At 40.5% G+C, this 20,000-nt stretch overlaps 1 protein-coding gene across 1 annotated transcript in view; it reads left to right on the top strand.

Annotated features, from left to right (window-relative positions):
- LOC128685334 (pregnancy zone protein) overlaps positions 1-20,000 on the top strand; it is a 446,170-nt gene that overhangs the window by 273,312 nt on the left and 152,858 nt on the right. Inside the window, 5 exon segments of the mRNA XM_070082123.1 lie at positions 1,408-1,611; positions 5,951-6,130; positions 11,259-11,433; positions 18,247-18,417; positions 19,339-19,409. Of these exon segments, the coding sequence (XP_069938224.1) occupies positions 1,408-1,611; positions 5,951-6,130; positions 11,259-11,433; positions 18,247-18,417; positions 19,339-19,409 (801 nt within the window).

The following is a 20,000-nucleotide window of genomic DNA, read 5'->3' as shown; positions in this document are numbered from 1 at the left end:
TATATATTTATTTATATATATATATATATATATATATATGTATATATATATATATATATATATATATATATATATATATATATATATATATATATTTATATATATATATATATATATATATATATATATATATATATATATATATATATATATATATATATATATATATTTTGCAAAACAACCACGGGGGGAGTAGAATGATAGCTCCAGGCCTTTCGCGTTGCAATCAAGACATCATCAGGAGCATACAAAATTTTAGAAAAGAGGAGGGTATCCAAGCAAATAACGTTCCCAGAGGACCGCCTTTACTGGAGTGAGCAAGGAAGGGAGGGAGAAAGGAGAGGGTGCTGGAAGTGCCCTCAGGCATAACAGTGCCCATAGCCAGAAAGAGGAAAATTATAGCATTGATAGTGTAATAGCCTACACGAAATTAACGTGACAGTAATAAAAAATTCAGTCACATGGGACAACGTGTCCATTTAAATTACAAGAGAAAACAGTACCATATATAGGGGAGACTTTTAAAGTTATGCAAAGGAAACAGGGCTCATTAATATAAACTCATTAAGGGGGGAGACATCTGCAATAACAAGAAAGCCGGATGAATATCTATGGCCGGCTTTCTTGTTATTGCAGATGTCTCCCCAATAAAAGAGAGTATTTTCATGAGCCCCGTTTCCTTTACATAACTTTTAGAAGTGGTCTTCTTTGCCCTTTCCCGATCTTCATGACTTGGCATTTGGCGGAGTTAAATTAAAGGAGCCAGTTGTTGGACCATGTGTCTAGTCTGTCCAGGTCTCTTTGTAGTCCTGCCTGATCCTCATTTGATTTATTTCTCCTCATTAACTTCACATTGTCTGCGAAGAGGGACACTGAGTCTATCCCTTCCATCATGTCATTCACGTATACCAAAAATAGCACTGGCCCTAAAGCTGACCCTTGTGGGACCCCGCTCGTCACATTCGTCCACTTGATACCTCATCCTGTACCATGACTCGTTGTTGCCTCCCTGTGAGGTATTCTCTAATCCCTCCGTGTTATATGTGCCTGATCCTCCAGCTTCTGCACTAATCTCTGATGTGGAACTGTGTCGAAGGCCTTCTTGCAGTCCAAGAAAATGCAATCAACCAACCCCTCTCTCTCGTGTCTTACTTCTGTTACCTTGTCATAAAACTCCAGTAGGTTTGTGATACAGGATTTGCCTTCCATAAATCCATGCTGGTTGTCGTTAATAATCTTGTTCCGTTCCAGGTGCTCCACCACTCTCCTCCTGATAGTCTGTGTGTGTGTGTGTTAAAGAGAATCCTGAAAAGAGGTGATCGTTGTTATTATGAGGACTCAACTCTCAATATCTATCCAGTGTTTGCAAATATTACATCATACTAATATGTTTTCTACTCGCCACAGATTCTGGCTTTGAACTGCCGCGCGAACATGCAGCAGTCAGAGTTCTCCAAGGACCTAGACCATTACTACTCTCCCTCCAACTCATCACTCTTGATCCACGCTCCTGAAGGAAAACTAAAGTGTGTGTCCGGGGAAGCTCAGGAGTACATCCTGCCCGTGCTCTTCTCTGCCACCGGCCAGACCTCTGCAACTTTCATTGTCCAGGTAATAATGTTTAGTTTTGTTTCTGCTTCTTGCTTTCCACACTACTTTGATAAAGTGGTTGTGTTTTGTTTATGAAAGAGATCAGTGGTAACCTGTGACGTGGTTAAGCGTCCGCTGACTCATCACATCTAGGATCACATTGTAATACTTTAAGATTGCCTGATAAATAATGGAACCTTTAAATATTTGAGCTTTTCAAAAAATGACAATTATATATAGTAGTAACAATTTCACTAATCTGAGAACCGTTAAGAATAAAATTAACCGGAAAGGTTGAATATTCTTTGGTTCAAATTATCATCCTTTGAACCACACGCTTCTCCTCCGTCAAATGCAAATACACAGGTTTCGTACATACGCTATATCAGGCTTTTATTTCCCCTTAGACCTAGTTACTTATACTGTACTCCATTTAATTATCAGATATTAAGAAGAGCAGCTTTTCTGATGTTCTGCTTCTCCTCAGGAACAAAATCGTATAATTATAAACAATTTCTAACTCGTTAGGAAAAAAAAAGTCACTACAGATCCCAGCACGGGTCCAACAAAATCTAGATTTTGGTGCTTGCACCTATCAAAATTTTGTTAATTTATCTAACTTCGCACTTTGTTCATAATCACTAACAGACTTAATATAAAAGAACATTCCTAACATATTAATAATATGTTGTTTTTGCTTCTTAATTTGTTAGGGATAAATAACCACATTCGGATCTTTGTCATTGGAGCCGTTCATTGGTGGCGGCCCCACGAGAAAGACTCAACAGCAGTGATCGCGGTACCATTTACCGCCGGCTTGGCAGTGCCGGATTCAGTGGACTGAATGTCACTATGAGGGGACACAGGAGCTGTGGCTGGTGGCATACTGGTGCTGGCCTCGATTGTCAATTTCTGAATCAGTATGATTAACAAAAAATTCTGTCGAGAGCTGAACACAGATGAACAGGGAGATTACTACATGACTTTTGCCTTAAGAGATACAACCCACGAATAAGGTTGATGCAGGAAAATAAAGATATCTAAAATATGTATAACGATATTATAAATGCACTTATATGCATATTTAAATAAAAGTTTTGTGGTTTATATCTGGGATAACTATGTTGTATTCTCGATCAGTATACTCCCATTTAATAAGTCTTTCCCGATGATGTATACAATTGTATGGTTCAAGGTGATGAACGTTTACATGTAAGGAGATAGAACAAAAACTAGTGTAACGTCATACTTTCGCAGTAAAGGATAATCTCTTCCTTCTTTGGTTTAAAACTGGTGTCTCTCATTCAACATTAGAACATAAGAAAGGAGGAACACTGCAGTAGGCCTGTTGGATCATACTTGGCAGGCCCTTTACAATATCAACCCAATAATAGAACATTTACCCAGCCCACTTTCAGTGCTACCCTAACAATAAGCTCTGACAAATCTATTTACTCACGTGCAAGTCCCACTCAAATCCAATCCCTCTCATTCATGTATTTGTCTAACCTAAATTGACACCTAAATTATAAGGCTTGCACAATCTAGACATTTATTGAGTTGAACCTTAATTTTTGGTAGTTTTATCAATCCTAGTAAAGAGATAGCTAAAGAAATCACCATTCACCTTTTTCAAACCAAAACTCAGCGAGAAAAGGCCTATAAAAGGAAAATAAACAGAAGTTAAGTCTCTCTCTCAAAGGTGCGCGTTATTTGTAAATTGCTGCAACCACGGTATTGTGACTCTCATTCAATATAAATGTCTTCATAGTGAATATACAGTTTGACATAATCCCAAAATCGCTCGGTGATAACATTCCTTCACATTTGCACTTAAATTCCAGTATCCCATTCCAAATTATCACTAAAACAAAGAATGTTCTCACTCACGTGTTGTCTCTCTTCTGTTCTGTTCCTAGATGAAGGAGAGAGACAAATCTTCACTTAGGAATTTCTTTTCATTTACTCTCAGTAAACGCACATCTTGCTATGCCCTCGTTGATACATTTCCTGACCCATACTTTCACACACTAAATCTTATAAATTGAACCAATATTTTAATAGATATTACAACAATACAAAGCAACTGAAAGCACATCTAGCCGATAAACTCCCATTGATATAGAGACTACCACGATTTTCAGGAAGTGAAAACCATCTAAAGCAAAGACAACATAGAGCATTGTGTACTCGAGAAGAGAGGTAGGAAAAAATATTACAAGGACAACTAAAAAAAAATATCAAAATAACAATCTGTGTTTAGGATAGAAAATAAAAACTATACCGCAAGTACTATACGTGAAACGTAGATGAAAAGACGCATTCGGTACTAATGAGTAAGAGAGAGGTAGGTGAGGTGCTGTCAGTAAATTTTGTTGAGAATAAGAAAACAATTTGAAAAGAAATTAATGAATTGAGAAAACTTAGGAAACGAATGGATTTGACATTTAAAAATGGAAGAGGAGAGTTATTAGATAAGAACTTGGAGGTATTTGGAAGATGAAGGGAATATTTTAAGGAACTAATATATATTGATGATGAGAGGGAAGTTGTAATTTCATGCATTCGCCACAGACGTAAAAGATCTTGTAGGAGTGAAGAAGAGCCAGACGAGAAAGTGGAGGTGAGTAAGGCGTGAAAGATACGTGAGTATTTATAGGATGGCGTCAGGTGGAGAATGCTGGGTCAGGTGGAGAATGCTGCATGTGACAGTCTTCCAAGAAGGGTGATAGAGTCTAGAACCTTGGGTAGCTTTAAAAAGAGATTGGATAAGTATATGAGTAGACCTTCCGCAGTGTTCCTCCATTCTTATGTTCTTAGGTGGGACATCGATGAAGAAGTTTCTTGGCAAGTGGTTCAGCTATCTTACAGAAGCCGTTGTTCTGGTTGAAGTTGTTGGATATACAGATAAGTGATGATTCCAGGATTCTTTGGTATTGAGTGTTGTCTTCTCTGGAGATAAGTCTTGCGTTCCGTTGTGGGAATTTCGCAGGCAGATCGTCAGATCTGCCTGCGAACTGGTGTTCTGAAATACGTGTTTGGAGGTCTGTGGATGTTCCAATAAAGCAGCTTCTACAGACAGATAGCTATATGTTAACTTTGTTTCTAGTCTAGTAAGGGCACAGTGTCAATGTCTTGTATTTAGGTGAGTACTCACCTATCTGTATTAAAGGAAATCCTTCGACTCCTTGCACTTGCCATGTGTTCTTTTTATTTATAAATAGCATTTCAGAGCAAATCTACACAAAAATAATAATTCTCACTCTAGCATTCAACGATGCATTCACGTAGTCGTGATACTGGGATTTTTCCGCTAACTGCCTCCTAATGTGCAATTAATTTAGCTAAAACTGTTGACACAGATATCCCGAGATACCAACTCGAGCGCGCAAGTGGCTCGTGCAAGAGAAAATCCAAAAGATTTTTGTTGTTATGTTTTCCTAATAGTACACGACAATGCAACTTACTTGAAATACAGGGAGAGCTTCACTTCATTACTCGATACCTCAGAAATTGACGGACTACATTGTTACTCCTCCGCCAGATCTCCCAGCAGGACGTCCATGATCCGCGCTTCAACAGTAAAATTCGCCAATAATGCTGACAAAAGCGCAAACCCAGGCTGCTGGGGCTTGAAAGAATATTAACAGTTATCCTCGGTGTTTGAGGAAGCTTCGTTGTTAAATAGCTCCTCTACCTTAGCAAGATATGCTGGTCTCCTGGCTTCTATTACACATCCGGTCTTGATGACTTGTGAACAGTAACTGACTTAGGCAGTGTCTCAACTGATCTTAGTTCGAATTTTGAATCACTGGCTATTATCTATCATACTGTATATGACCTACTTCTAACTATCCTAGGCCCTATAACGATGTTATTATCGCCGAAGTTTATTATCTACTCTACGTAACGACTTAAATTTGTCTTAAATGTCATAAATTATTTACAAGTGTTATGTTAAGGGCTCCTTATGTTTACATTACAAAACGTTTCGTGGAATATTTTCGATTCCAAAATAATTTCCACATGTGATCCCATAAACGGAAATTTTTATGCACAACAAATTCTCACATTTTGTAGATGTTTTTTATATTATATTACCTAGAAACACATGGAGTAATTGTTTAAAGAAATAGACACTTGTGCTTAATATTTTGCTCATATAGGAATGCTAACCCAGTCAATAATTCTTTTGAATTAAAAATATTTTTTATGCTAAATACAACACCTGCAAATGTAACTTCCACTTTATTATGTGCAATAAAAATGCACACATGATGAATACAAATGCAGCTATCACGATATTTTTTAAATGTTCTATAATAATATTATGAGATAAACATTGCTCTATTTCCATCAGGTTGTTTCTCGCGGGAAGATTCAGCACCAGAGTTCTCAAGAGTATGAGCTGAGTAGTGGTGAGTTGCCCATCAGTAAGGAACATTTAGTGGACCCTCTTCCTCCTCCCCCTGAGAACACCATCAGAGGAGTAGTCAATATTAAGGTCACACTTCCGCCCACAGCATCTCCTAAGATCAAGGTCTGTATGATATGCAATTACTTTTTTTAAAATTGCTTAATTATTCAAATAATTCATTGAAAAGTGCTGATGCGTTATTATTGCCTGGGCTTATTTACATAAAGTTTGGTCTGGACAAATGTCATTTAAGTCCCATGTATGTATGGTTTTTGCTCTAAATACCAAAACACGTTTTCAGTACGTATACTACAGTGTCATGCATGTTGAAAGGGCAGACCATTTGTTCTCCTTAAAACTAATGGAAGACAAATTTTCCCATCAAAGCTGAGATCAGGAGAAGGTTATAAGAGATGCTTATGCCCAAGGAGCGTCTCTCATGACGCTCCTTGGGCGTCTCTGTTTGGGAATCACTACTTTTCTTGAGTTGACGATAGGAGCCACATTGTCTCTTCATCTTCACTGTCATCCTCATCATTAGTGTAGATTAACAACAGCATCAGCAGAATCTCCTCCCTCCCCATCAGAGCTCTCAGTACTTTCTTCTGTCTGCTGATTCTCTTCTCTAATTTTTCTTATCATTGAAAAAGCCTTGTCTCTCAGTCATGTCTACATCAGCGCACATTACCAAGAAGCAGCTGATCTGAGTGAGCAAAGTAGGAATTTCTTTGGACAGCCTTTTTTACTATTTTCTTTTCTTCACTGTTCCGATGTCTCATAAACTGCAGTGACTGGAAGGCTTTCTTTTGACCGTGTCTGACATAAGGGTGAAGCTTTATGTGGAACCACACCGGAGCACTGAATTTTAAAATCATAATAACGACTCTTTTCAGCTCCTGACTTGGTCTTGATGTTGCCGCATACAGCCTAAGGATCCTACTCCATAACGTATTCCACCTTGACACACACGGTGGACCTGGTTCACGAGTAGCCAAGTGATCATGAACCCCCACCTGTGATCACTCCTTTGCAAATCCGATACAAGTATTTCTGGTCCCAGGACAGATCCTTTGCCACCTTGTCATTCAGAGCAGGGAAATCAGTGAAATTGATTTGCTAGAAAGCAACAATTGGCAGCTCAGACAGAGGATTCTTGATTTGCTTGTGAATGGGACCTCTTCAATGCTCAGGACCACTTAGCTTACCGTCATAGTGGTAGAAAACAGCCCGGAATGGCAGCTCATTTCCATGAGGCTGACAGATGAAATAATTGACTGGATGACCAAGCAACATTTCAAGATGATGACTGGCTCCATTGTCAGCTCCAACATTTATGTTGGTTCCGTCACTACCAACCCATACAAGAGACTGCCGAGTTAATTTCTGTTCCAACAGATAGTATTGGCAATCTCCTTTACATGGCCTGACGTGGGAGTCACATGAGTGAGACAGTGCCAGGCTCCACTATGCTGACGTAATGATCTTTCACCACTAACTTTGGACTCCATTACTTGGTCTTCTCATTCTTTGTCATTACATGAGTGGAGGTCTTACCATCAAAATGCAGTGACGTGATATTGTCCAACTTTGCCAGCTCATTTTCTTGCCTCTCCTTTCGGTATTTGTGTCTGGCATCTCATAACTTCTATGGTCCAATAACATGACTTTTGTCCTCCTTAGTGATATTGCCATAGTATATTAAGGTGGCAGTAGCAATGACAGCTCCAACATATACACTGAGAAAGTTAGTTAATATTTATAAATACTGCAGAGTACATAGATACAGTACATAAAACACTGTGATGCTCTCCTCAGTAATACAGACATATTAAAAATTTCAGTCGCAAATGCTGTAGGCTAAACTTCAACAAATCAACTTCATATTTGGTACTGAATCTAAGATGTATATAAGGAACAGTTCCTGATGAGTACAGCTTTGACCAAAATTTCAGTGCACACTAATGTGCAGTAAAGGTTCTCTGTACATTCTCTAGATCTGCGATTTCACCTGCCTGAAAGGGACATGTTAATGTACAGCCGTATTCCAGCAAAATTATTTAAAAAGATTAATCACTGGCTTTGCATCTCTCGTCTTGAACGTCCTCATTATCCATCCAATCATTTTCTTCGCAGATGTGATAGTGGCACTCTTGTGATCCTTGAAGGTGAGATCCTCAGACATTACTAGTAACTCCCAAGTCCTTCACGTTACTTTTCCACTCTATTGTGTGATAGGTGTTTGTAGTATACTCTGCTCTAGTTATTATTTTCTCCAGTTTTCCATATCGGAGTAGTTGGAATTTCTCTTCATTGAACATCACATTGTTCTCCATTGCCAGTTGGAAAATTTGGGTTATATTTTCTTGGAGATTTACCGTGTCCTCGCTGGATGGCACTCTCATGCAGATCCTAGTATCGTCTGCAGAGGATGATACATCTCTGTCTGTGCCTGATATGAGGATGAGGAATAGGATAAGGGCGAGTCCTGTGCCTTGTGGAACAGATCTCTTCACAATGGCAGCCTCCAATTTAACTCTGTTTCTCATTACTCTCTGTGTTCGGTTGGTTAGAAAGTTGAAGATCCATCTATACACTTTTCCAGTTAACCTCTTAGCACGCATTTTGTGTGTTGTTACACCATGATCACACTTGTCAAAGGATTTTGCAAAATCTATGCATACTACATCTGCATTCTGTTTGTCTTCCAGTTTATCCAAGACCATGTTATAGTGGTCCATTAGTTGTGAGAGGCAGGAGTGACCTGCTCTGAATCCTGCTTCTTAGAACTCAAAGTTTTTTAAGATGTGGGACGTTAGAGCTATTGATCATTAGTTCTTAGGTATTGCTTTGCTGCAGTATTTGTGGAGTGAGACTACATCTTTTATTTTTAGTGACTGTGGAATGTCACCTATGTCTATGCTCCTTTTCCATAGTATACTTAGGGCCTGCGAATGGGGTTTCATGATAGTTATTATGAACACAGAGTTCCATGAGTCTGGGCCTAGGGCTGAGTGCATGGGCATGTTGTCAATGGCTTTCTAAAAATATAGTAGTGTTAGTGTCATGTCAGAAATTTGGTATACATTGACAGGGCTTTGTGGATCAGTCATGAAAAAAATATTTGCATTGTCGATCTTTAGACCGGCTGAGCAATTTTATGAACTTAATTTAGCTTCAGTTGTTTTACTCTGTCTTCAACATTCAGCATATCCAATTGGTGTAATTCATCCTGGCCTACATGATCTCTTGGTCCCAGGTCCAGGATGAATTTTATTATTTTGTTCTGGGTGATTTGCAGTGTATCATTCAGTTTTTTTTTGTCAAGGCAGAGTACCATGAAGAGCAAGCGTAATCCATATGACATTGTATAAAGGATAGACATAGGGTCCTGCGAGCCTCAGTAGGTAGACACTGTGCTTGTCTGTAGAAGAACTTCAGTCTGGCATTCGCTTTCATTACTACACTGTTCCCTATCAGTTCTCCTGACATGTATGGGGTGAAAGGGGATTCCTAGATATTATACTGAAGAAACTGAAGTGATGGGTTCTCCATTACACCGGACATTAAAATTATTTACCCTTCTCAATTTACGTTTCGTGCCAAAGAGTATAGTTTCCGTTTTAACGATGTGAAACGGTAGTTTGTTGTCTACTAACCATTTGCTACAGGACTCCAGTTCCAGTGTTATTACATTAGCTATATCTTGTGGATTTTTACCTGACACTAACAGAGCACTGTCATCCGCATACAGTAGGAGTTTGCACTTGACACTGATGGGCATGTCGTTTACATGACATAGAAATAGTAAGAGACCCAAAATACTACCTTAGGGAACTCCACATGCTTTCGGCAGGGATTTTGATTCTGTTTTGTTGATTTTGACAGTTTGTTCCCGTTGCTAAGATAGGACTTAAATCACTCTATGGAACCTGTGCCGACAGCTTGAAGTTTCTTACATGATATATTGTGGTTGACAGTATTGATGGCCCTATCGACATTTCAGTTCTCATGTAATCCATCTAATTAATTAGGGAGGTGTCGGTTGAGTAAGATCTCCTAAATCCTGACTGGTAACTATGAAGAATGTTGATGTCATTAAGATACTTAACTATTTGACAGTACACCGCTCTCTCTAGAATTTTGGATATTACACTGAGTATACTAACAGGCCTATAGGTGCTGGTGCAGTAAATGATGAAATGATTACTAAGACTTGTGGTAATGACGCCTGACTGACTACTGTTCTCAGAGTGGTTACAAAGTATGTAGTCAATTAAGGTGGCTAAGACCTGTGTGATCAGGATTGGTGCATTTATTAGTTGAATGTAACTATTTACACCTAGAATTTGCTTATACCTTTTACATAGCCTGTTATTTTGCTGATGAAAACAAATATTGAAGTCTTCCATTATTACTGTCTCGCAATTGATCTCAGGTCAGGACAAGATTCTCGAAAAGTCTTCTAAGAACTGGTCGTGGGTGGGAGGGAGGTAACTAGTTCCTACTAAGATGGGTTTGGTCTTGGGAAGCAGCACTTTAAACCAGAGCGAATGACAGATACGCTATGCGTTAAAAATGCCCCTCGATGCAATACACAGAAACTAAAACATTCTGAAAGCAGAGCAACTTCGAATCAAAAAGGACAGTAACGTACAAACGAGGCAGGTCTTTATCCAGTTTCTAGGATAACATCTCTCAGCTGAATTAGATCGAAATCTACCCCAAAGGTAAAGATGCCGTTGCTATAAACCTCACATTCACAAAGTGTCAGGACGCAGTTCCTGACGAATCAGTCAAAAATGTTTTTTTTTTTTTGCCAGTTAATGATTCAGATCGAACCAAAACGTCTCCTATATGCAGATTATTTGTGTAATTCGGTAGTCATTGCTTGCTATAATAGTGTAGACATTGCCTACGGTAATGAGGTGGTCATTGCCTACGGTAATGAGGTGGTCATTGCCTACGGTAATGCGGTGGTCATTGCCTACGGTAATGCGGTGGTCATTGAATACGGTAATGCGGTAGATATTAACAAATGAGTTATGGTTTATATTTCTTTGTACCAATAATTTATATTTAACTTCCAGATTTCATTTCAAGTGAACTGAAAGCAAAATATTACCAAAGAAGAAAAGCAGACACTTCTCTGAAACAACTGCTAAATTTACTGTCCTATCGTAGTACTATTATAAATATCGGATTTGGATCAAGACATTTGACATATGAATATTAAATGAACCATGTGTTTCAGGTGTTGGTGTGGTACACACGAGAGGACGGAGAGGTGGTAGCAGACACCAGAGAGTTGGAGGTAGAGAAGTGTCTGCCTAACAAGGTGGACCTCACCTGGTCTGTTGCTAAAGCACAACCAGGAGCTGCAGCCTCACTGACTCTGTCATCAGAGCCACACTCTGTGTGTAGCCTGGGTAAGTGATGTAGCCTGGGTGAGTGATATAGCCTGGGTGAGTGATATAGCCTGGGTGAGTGATGTAGCCTGGGTGAGTGATGTAGACTGGGTCAGTGATGTAGCCTGGGTGAGTGATGTAGCCTGGGTGAGTGATGTAGCCTGGGTGAGTGATGTAGCCTGGGTGAGTGATGTAGCCTGGGTGAGTGATATAGCCTGGGTGAGTGATGTAGCCTGGGTGAGTGATGTAGCCTGGGTGAGTGATGTAGCCTGGGTGAGTGATGTAGCCTGGGTGAGTGATGTAGCCTGGGTGAGTGATGTAGCCTGGGTGAGTGATGTAGCCTGGGTGAGTGATGTAGCCTGGGTGAGTGATGTAGCCTGGGTGAGTGATGTAGCCTGGGTGAGTGATGTAGCCTGGGTGAGTGATGTAGCCTGAGTGAGTGATGTAGCCTGGGTGAGTGATGTAGCCTGTGTGAGTGATGTAGCCTGGGTGAGTGATGTAGCCTGGGTGAGTGATGTAGCCTGGGTGAGTGATGTAGCCTGAGTGAGTGATGTAGCCTGGGTGAGTGATGTAGCCTGGGTGAGTGATGTAGCCTGGGTGAGTGATGTAGCCTGGGTGAGTGATGTAGACTGGGTGAGTGATGTAGCCTGGGTGAGTGATGTAGCCTGGGTGAGTGATGTAGACTGGGTGAGTGATGTAGCCTGGGTGAGTGATGTAGCCTGGGTGAGTGATGTAGCCTGGGTGAGTGATGTAGCCTGGGTGAGTGATGTAGACTGGGTGAGTGATGTAGCCTGGGTTAGTGATGTAACCTGGGTGAGTGATGTAGCCTGGGTGAGTGATGTAGCCTGGGTGAGTGATGTAGCCTGGGTGAGTGATGTAGCCTGGGTGAGTGATGTAGCCTGGGTGAGTGATGTAGCCTGGGTGAGTGATATAGCCTGGGTGAGTGATGTAGCCTGGGTGAGTGATGTAGCCTGGGTGAGTGATGTAGCCTGGGTGTGTGATGTGGCCTGGGAGTGATGTAGCCTGATGTAGCCTGGGTGAGTGATGTTGCCTGGGTGAGTGATGTAGCCTGGGTGAGTGATGTAGCCTGTTTGAGTGAAGTAGCCTGGGTGAGTGATGTAGACTGGGTGAGTGATGTAGCCTGGGTTAGTGATGTAGCCTGGGTAAGTGATGTAGCCTGGGTGAGTGATGTAGCCTGGGTAAGTGATGTAGCCTGGGTGAGTGATGTAGCCTGGGTAAGTGATGTAGCCTGAGTGAGTGATGTAGCCTGGGTGAGTGATGTAGCCTGGGTGAGTGATGTAGCCTGGGTGAGTGATGTAGCCTGGGTGAGTGATGTAGCCTGGGTGAGTGATGTAGCCTGGGTGAGTGATGTAGCCTGGGTGAGTGATGTAGCCTGGGTGAGTGATGTAGCCTGGGTGAGTGATGTAGCCTGGGTGAGTGATGTAGCCTGGGTGAGTGATGTAGCCTGGGTGACCTGGGTGAGTGATGTAGCCTGGGTGAGTGATGTAGCCTGGGTGAGTGATGTAGCCTGGGTGAGTGATGTAGCCTGGGTGAGTGATGTAGCCTGGGTGAGTTATGTAGCCTGAGTGAGTGAGTAGCCTGAGTGAGTGATGTAGCCTGGGTGAGTGATGTAGTAGAGTGATGTAGCCTGGGTGAGTGATGTAGCCTGAGTGAGTGATGTAGCCTGGGTGAGTGATGTAGCCTGAGTGAGTGATGTAGCCTGGGTGAGTGATGTAGCCTGAGTGAGTGATGTAGCCTGGGTGAGTGATGTAGCCTGGGTGAGTGATGTAGACTGGGTGAGTGATGTAACCTGGGTGAGTGATGTACCCTGGGTGAGTGATGTAGCCTGGGTGAGTGATGTAGACTGGGTGAGTGATGTAGCCTGGGTGAGTGATGTAACCCGGGTGAGTGATGTAGACTGGGTGAGTGATGTAGCCTGGGTGTGTGATGTAACCCGGGTGAGTGATGTAGACTGGGTGAGTGATGTAGCCTGGGTGAGTGATGTAGACTGGGTGAGTGATGTAGACTGGGTGAGTGATGTAGCCTGGGTGAGTGATGTAGCCTGGGTGAGTGATGTAGACTGGGTGAGTGATGTAGACTGGGTGTGTGATGTAACCTGGGTGAGTGATGTAGACTGGGTGAGTGATGTAGCCTGGGTGAGTGATGTAGACTGGGTGAGTGATGTAGACTGGGTGAGTGATGTAGCCTGGGTGAGTGATGTAGCCTGGGTGTGTGATGTAACCTGGGTGAGTGATGTAGACTGGGTGAGTGATGTAGCCTGGGTGAGTGATGTAGCCTGGGTGTGTGATGTAACCTGGGTGAGTGATGTAGCCTGGGTGAGTGATGTAGACTGGGTGAGTGATGTAGCCTGGGTGAGTGATGTAGACTGGGTGAGTGATGTAGACTGTGTGAGTGATGTAGCCTGGGTGAGTGATGTAGACTGGGTGAGTTATGTAACCTGGGTGAGTGATGTAGCCTGGGTGAGTGATGTAGCTTGGGTGTGTGATGTAACCTGGGTGAGTGATGTAGACTGGGTGAGTGATGTAGCCTGGGTGAGTGATGTAGACTGGGTGAGTGATGTAGACTGGGTGAGTGATGTAGACTGGGTGAGTGATGTAGAGTGGGTGAGTGATGTAGACTGGGTGAGTGATGTAGACTGGGTGAGTTATGTAACCTGGGTGAGTGATGTAGCCTGGGTGAGTGATGTAGCTTGGGTGTGTGATGTAACCTGGGTGAGTGATGTAGACTGGGTGAGTGATGTAGCCTGGGTGAGTGATGTAGACTGGGTGAGTGATGTAACCTGGGTGAGTGATGTAGCCTGGGTGAGTGATGTAGCCTGGGTGAGTGATGTAGCCTGGGTGAGTGATGTAACCCGGATGAGTGATGTAGACTGGGTGAGTGATGTAGCCTGGGTGAGTGATGTAGACTGGGTGAGTGATGCAACCTGGGTGAGTGATGCAGCCTGGGTGAGTGATGTAACCTGGGTGAGTGATGTAGACGGGGTGAGTGATGTAGCTTGGGTGAGTGATGTAGACTGGGTGAGTGATGTAGACTGGGTGAGTGATGTAGCTTGGGTGAGTGATGTAACCTGGGTGAGTGATGTAGACTGGGTGAGTGATGTAGACTGGGTGAGTGATGTAGACTGGGTGAGTGATGTAGCCTGAGTGAGTGATGTAACCTGGGTGAGTGATGTAGCTTGGGTGAGTGATGCAGCCTTGGTGAGTGATATAACCTGGGTGAGTGATGTAGCTTGGGTGTGTGATGTAACCTGGGTGAGTGATGTAACCTGGGTGAGTGATGTAGACTGGGTGAGTGATGTAGAGTGGGTGAGTGATGTAGCCTGAGTGAGTGATGTAACCTGGGTGAGTGATGTAGCTTGGGTGAGTGATGCAGCCTTGGTGAGTGATATAACCTGGGTGAGTGATGTAGATTGGGTGAGTGATGAATAATGGGTGAGTGATGTAGCTTGGGTGTGTGATGTGGGTGAGTGATGTAACCTGGTGAGTGATGTAACCTGGGTGAGTGATGTAGTGATGTAGCCTGAGTGAGTGATGTAACCTGGGTGAGTGGGTGAGTGATGTAGGGTGAGTGATGTAGACTGTGAGTGATGTAACCTGGGTGAGTGATGTAGTGATGTAACCTGGGTGAGTGATGTAGCCTGGGTGAGTGATGTAGACTGGGTGAGTGATGTTACCTTGGTGAGTGATGTAGCCTGGGTGAGTGATGTAGCTTGGGTGTGTGATGTAACCTGGGTGAGTGATGTAGACTGGGTGAGTGATGTAGAGTGGGTGATTGATGTAACCTGGGTGAGTGATGTAGACTGGGTGAGCGATGTAGACTGGGTGAGTGATGTAGACTGGGTGAGTGATGTAGCTAGGGTGTGTGATGTAACCTGGGTGAGTGATGTAAACTGGGTGAGTGATGTAGAGTGGGTGATTGATGTAACCTGGGTGAGTGATGCAACCTGGGTGAGTGATGTAGCCTGAGTGAGTGATGTAACCTGGGTGAGTGATGTAGACGGGGTGAGTGATGTAGCTTGGGTGTGTGATGTAACCTGGGTGAGTGATGTAGACTGGGTGAGTGATGTAGACTGGGTGATTGATGCAACCTGGGTGTGTGATGTAGACTGGGTGAGCGATGTAACATGAGTGAGTGATGTAACCTGGGTGAGTGATGTAACCTGGGTGAGTGATGTAACCTGGGTGAGTGATGTAACCTGGGTGAGTGATGTAGCTTGGGTGAGTGATGTAACCTTGGAGAGTGATGTAGACTGGGTGAGTGATGTAACCTGAGTGAGTGATGTAACCTGGGTGAGCGATGTAACCTGGGTGAGTGATGTAACCTGGGTGAGTGATGTAACCTGGGTGAGTGATGCAGCCAGAGTAAATAGCATGTTTTCAAAAGAACTTTGGACTTTATATATATATATATATATATATATATATATATATATATATATATATATATATATATATATATATATATATATATATATATATATATATATATATATATATATATATATATATATATATATATACTTTCAACACTTTCACCTCACTCACATATAATCACTGTTTTTGCAGATGTGCCCAGAATGCAACAGTTTAGAAGTATATACGTATAAAAATACACAATATATCTCTCCAAACTGCCAATATCTCAAACCCCTCCTTTAGAGTGCAGGCATTGTGCTTCCCATTTCCAGGACTCAAATCCGGCTATATAAAAATAACCGGTTTCCCTGAACCCCTTCACTAAATATTACTCTGCTCACACTCCAACAGATCGTCAGGTCCCAAATACTATTTGTCTCCGGTCACTCCTATCTAACACGCTCACGCACGCTTGCTGAAAGTCCAAACCCCTCGCCCACAAAACCTCCTTTACCCTCTCCCTCCAACCTTTTTGAGGACGACCCCTACAGTTTTATACACTCTCCATGTCATTATACTTTGATTCATTTTCTCTAAAAGATCAAACCACCTAAACAAACACTCTTCAGACCATTGTCTAATACTTTTATTAACTCCACACCTTCTCCTAGTTTCCACACTCCGAATTTTCTGCATAATATTTACACCACACATTGCTCTTAGACAGGACATGTCCACTGTCTCCAACCGCCTTCTTGCTGCAGCATTTACAACCCAAGCTTCACACCCATATAAGAGTGTTGGTACTGCTATACTTTCATACATTGCCTTCTTTGCCTCCATAGATAACATTTTTTGCCTCCACATATACTTCAATACACCACTCACCTTTTTTCTTTCATCAGTTCTATGATTAACCTCATCCTTCATAAATCCATCCACTGACACGTCAACTCCCAAATATCTGAAAACATTCACTTCTTCCATACTCCTCCCCAATTTGATATCCAATTTTTCTTTATCTAAATTATTTGATACTCTCATCACTATACTCTTTTCTATGTTCACTTTCAAATTTCTACCTTTACACACATTCCCAAATTCGTTCACTAACATTTGCAATTTTTCTTTAGAATCTCCCATTAGCACAGTATCATCAGCAAAAAGTAACTGTGTCACTTCCCATTTTGTATTTAATTCCCCATAATTTAATCCCATCCCTCTCCCGAACACCCTAGCATTTACTTCTTTTACAAACCCATCTATAAATATATTAAACAACCATTGTGACATTACACATCCCTGTCTAAGACCTACTTTTACTGGGAAGTAGTCTCCCTCTCTTCTACACACCCTAACCTGAGCCTCACTATCCTCATAAAAACTCTTTACAGCATTTAGTAACTTACCACTTATTCCATATACTTGCAACATTTGCCACATTGCTCGCCTATCCACTCTATCATATGCCTTTTCTAAATCCATAAATGCAATTAAAACTTCCCTACCTTTATCTAAATACTGCTCACATATATGCTTGATCTACACATCCTCTACCCACTCTAAAACCTCCTTGCTCATCTGCAATTCTACATTCTGTCTTACCTCTAATTCTTTCAATAATAACCCTACCGTACACTTTTCCTGGTATACTCAGTAAACTTATTCCTCTATAATTTTTACAATCTCTTTTTTCCCCCTCCCTTTATATAAAGGGACTATACATGCTCTCTGCCAATCCCTAGGTACCTTCCCCTCTTTCATACATTTATTAAACAAAAATACCAACCACTCCAACACTATATCCCCCCCTGCTTTTAACATTTCTGTCATGATCCCGTCAGTTCCAGCTGCTTTACCCCCTTTCATTCTACGTAATGCCTCACGCACCTCCCCCACACTCACATCCTGTTCTTCTTCACTCCTAAAAGATGGTATACCTCCCTGACCAGTGCATGAAATTACCACCTCCCTTTCTTCGTCGACATTTAAAAGTTCTTCAAAATATTCTTGCCATCTACCCAAAGCCTCTATCTCCCCATCTACTATCTCCAATAGTATGTTTCCTGGGCTTTCTTAACTTGTTTAACTCGCTCCAAATTTTTTTCTTATTTTCAGTAAAATTCCTTGACAGTACCTCTCCCACTCTATCATCCACTCTCCTTTTGCACTCTCTCACCATTCTCTTCACCTTTCTTTTACTCTCCACATACTCTTCTTATAATTTTATATATATATATATATATATATATATATATATATATATATATATATATATATATATATATATATATATATATATATATATATATAGATATATATATATATATATATATATATATATATATATATATATATATATATATATATATATATATATATATATATATATATATATATATATGCAGTGTAAACCTAACGAGTCATTGATGTGAAATATATTTTTCCATAATTCCAGGTGTGGTAGACAGAAGCACCGAGCTGTTGGCTGTTAACCCTGATCCCATATCACTTGAAGACATTTTTAACATTGCTGAAAGTTTCGACGTTTCGCGATGGCAGAACTCTCAGGTCAACAACTATCAGTACTGTGAAAACAAGAAACTGAGTGAAATAGCCAAAGTCGCAGGTTAGTTTCAGATTTCATGCATTCGGCTTTATTTTCTTCTCATTTCCTCGAAAGTTTATTGAGTTTTGTTTGAAAGAGTTTTTAAGCAATGCTTGCAGAGACACGTTAGTAAAAGGAGTATACTAAGTATCAGCAATCTTGTTACAAACAGTGCAGACCAACAAACGATTAACTTAATATTATACGAAATTACTTTTATACTAATTTCAAGGTTAGAAAACTTGTCTTGTAGCTGGAGAGTTGGTTATGGCCTTGAATGACTTGCACGACTGCCTTAAATTCGAAACTTTTAATAACTTCAACTTTCCAAAGAAAACTCATGAACTTCCTCTATGTAACTTAATGGTCAGTGGCAACATTCCTCTGAATCAATTATTCAGCATATCTTTGTGATATCAGAGAATTTGCTCATATATTTATAATTACTTCGTCAAGATAATGTGTATTAGGAACAACAATGGGCATAAAACTGATCCTTGTGGAACGCCTCTTGTGTCTGGTCCCAACTTAGATTTCAAACCATTTGCGCACACTCTGCTTCCTGTTAGTCAGCAATGCCTCGATTCATGGGCTACCACTTTATTTTACAGTATTTTGAGTGGTACTGTATCTAAAGATTTAATAAAATCAAAATAAATAATATTTTTTATTTATTTTCAACTGCCTCAGTAAATTAGTTAGGCAAAAATGGACCCTCGTAAATCATTGGTGAGCGTCATGAATTAAATTACACTTACCAAGATGGCTTCCAATAATACCAGTTATATATAATTCATGAAATTTGCCTGCAATTGAGATCAAGTTTAATGTGCAATAATATGACGGTAATGATTGCCCTATGCTTTTAAAATTTGAATTACATTAACCATATTCCCTTTCTCATACACTTAATGTCTATGTGTAATACACTTTTCTTTATAGAACGCATCATATATCTTGATCGAAGATATTCTTATTACTCCGACTACGTCGACGCTCTGCAGATGTTTGATGTAAGTACATTACGGAAAATATATCTTGATGAATGCTTATGTAAATGTTTTTATATTTTGTGAATTGTTTAAGTTTCTGAATATTTGTTCACTCGTATACATATTCTTCTGTGTTTACAATTGCCAGTGTTTACAGAGTTCAACTTTAGTTCTCAGGATATATGAACTCATTACAACTATGTCTTTGTAATAATTACGTGTGAACTGGTGCAGGAAATTTGTTTCCACTACATACTTATACTACTAGTGCGTGACCCCCACTCCACTATATATATATATATATATATATATATATATATATATATATATATGTCGTGCCGAATATGTAAAACTGGTCAATTAGCAAGAACTCATTTAATATTAAGTCCTTTCTAAAATTTTCTCTTATACGTTTAACGATATATTTTTTTCATTAATGTTAATGTAAAAATTTTTAATTTTGCTCCAAAAGAATCTTAGAAAACTTACCTAACCTTATTATAATAAGAACAATTTATTTTAGCCTAACCCACCTAAATATATTTTTGATTTGTTTACAATAATTTAATACTAAACAAACACAATGAAATATATATTTTTCGTTAGGTTCAG

This window comes from Cherax quadricarinatus, chromosome 1 (assembly GCF_038502225.1).
Source record: "Cherax quadricarinatus isolate ZL_2023a chromosome 1, ASM3850222v1, whole genome shotgun sequence".
In the NCBI taxonomy this organism is placed as follows: domain Eukaryota; kingdom Metazoa; phylum Arthropoda; class Malacostraca; order Decapoda; family Parastacidae; genus Cherax; species Cherax quadricarinatus.
The sequence above is the reverse complement of the archived record's forward strand: the minus strand, read 5'-3'. Positions and strand labels throughout refer to the sequence as shown.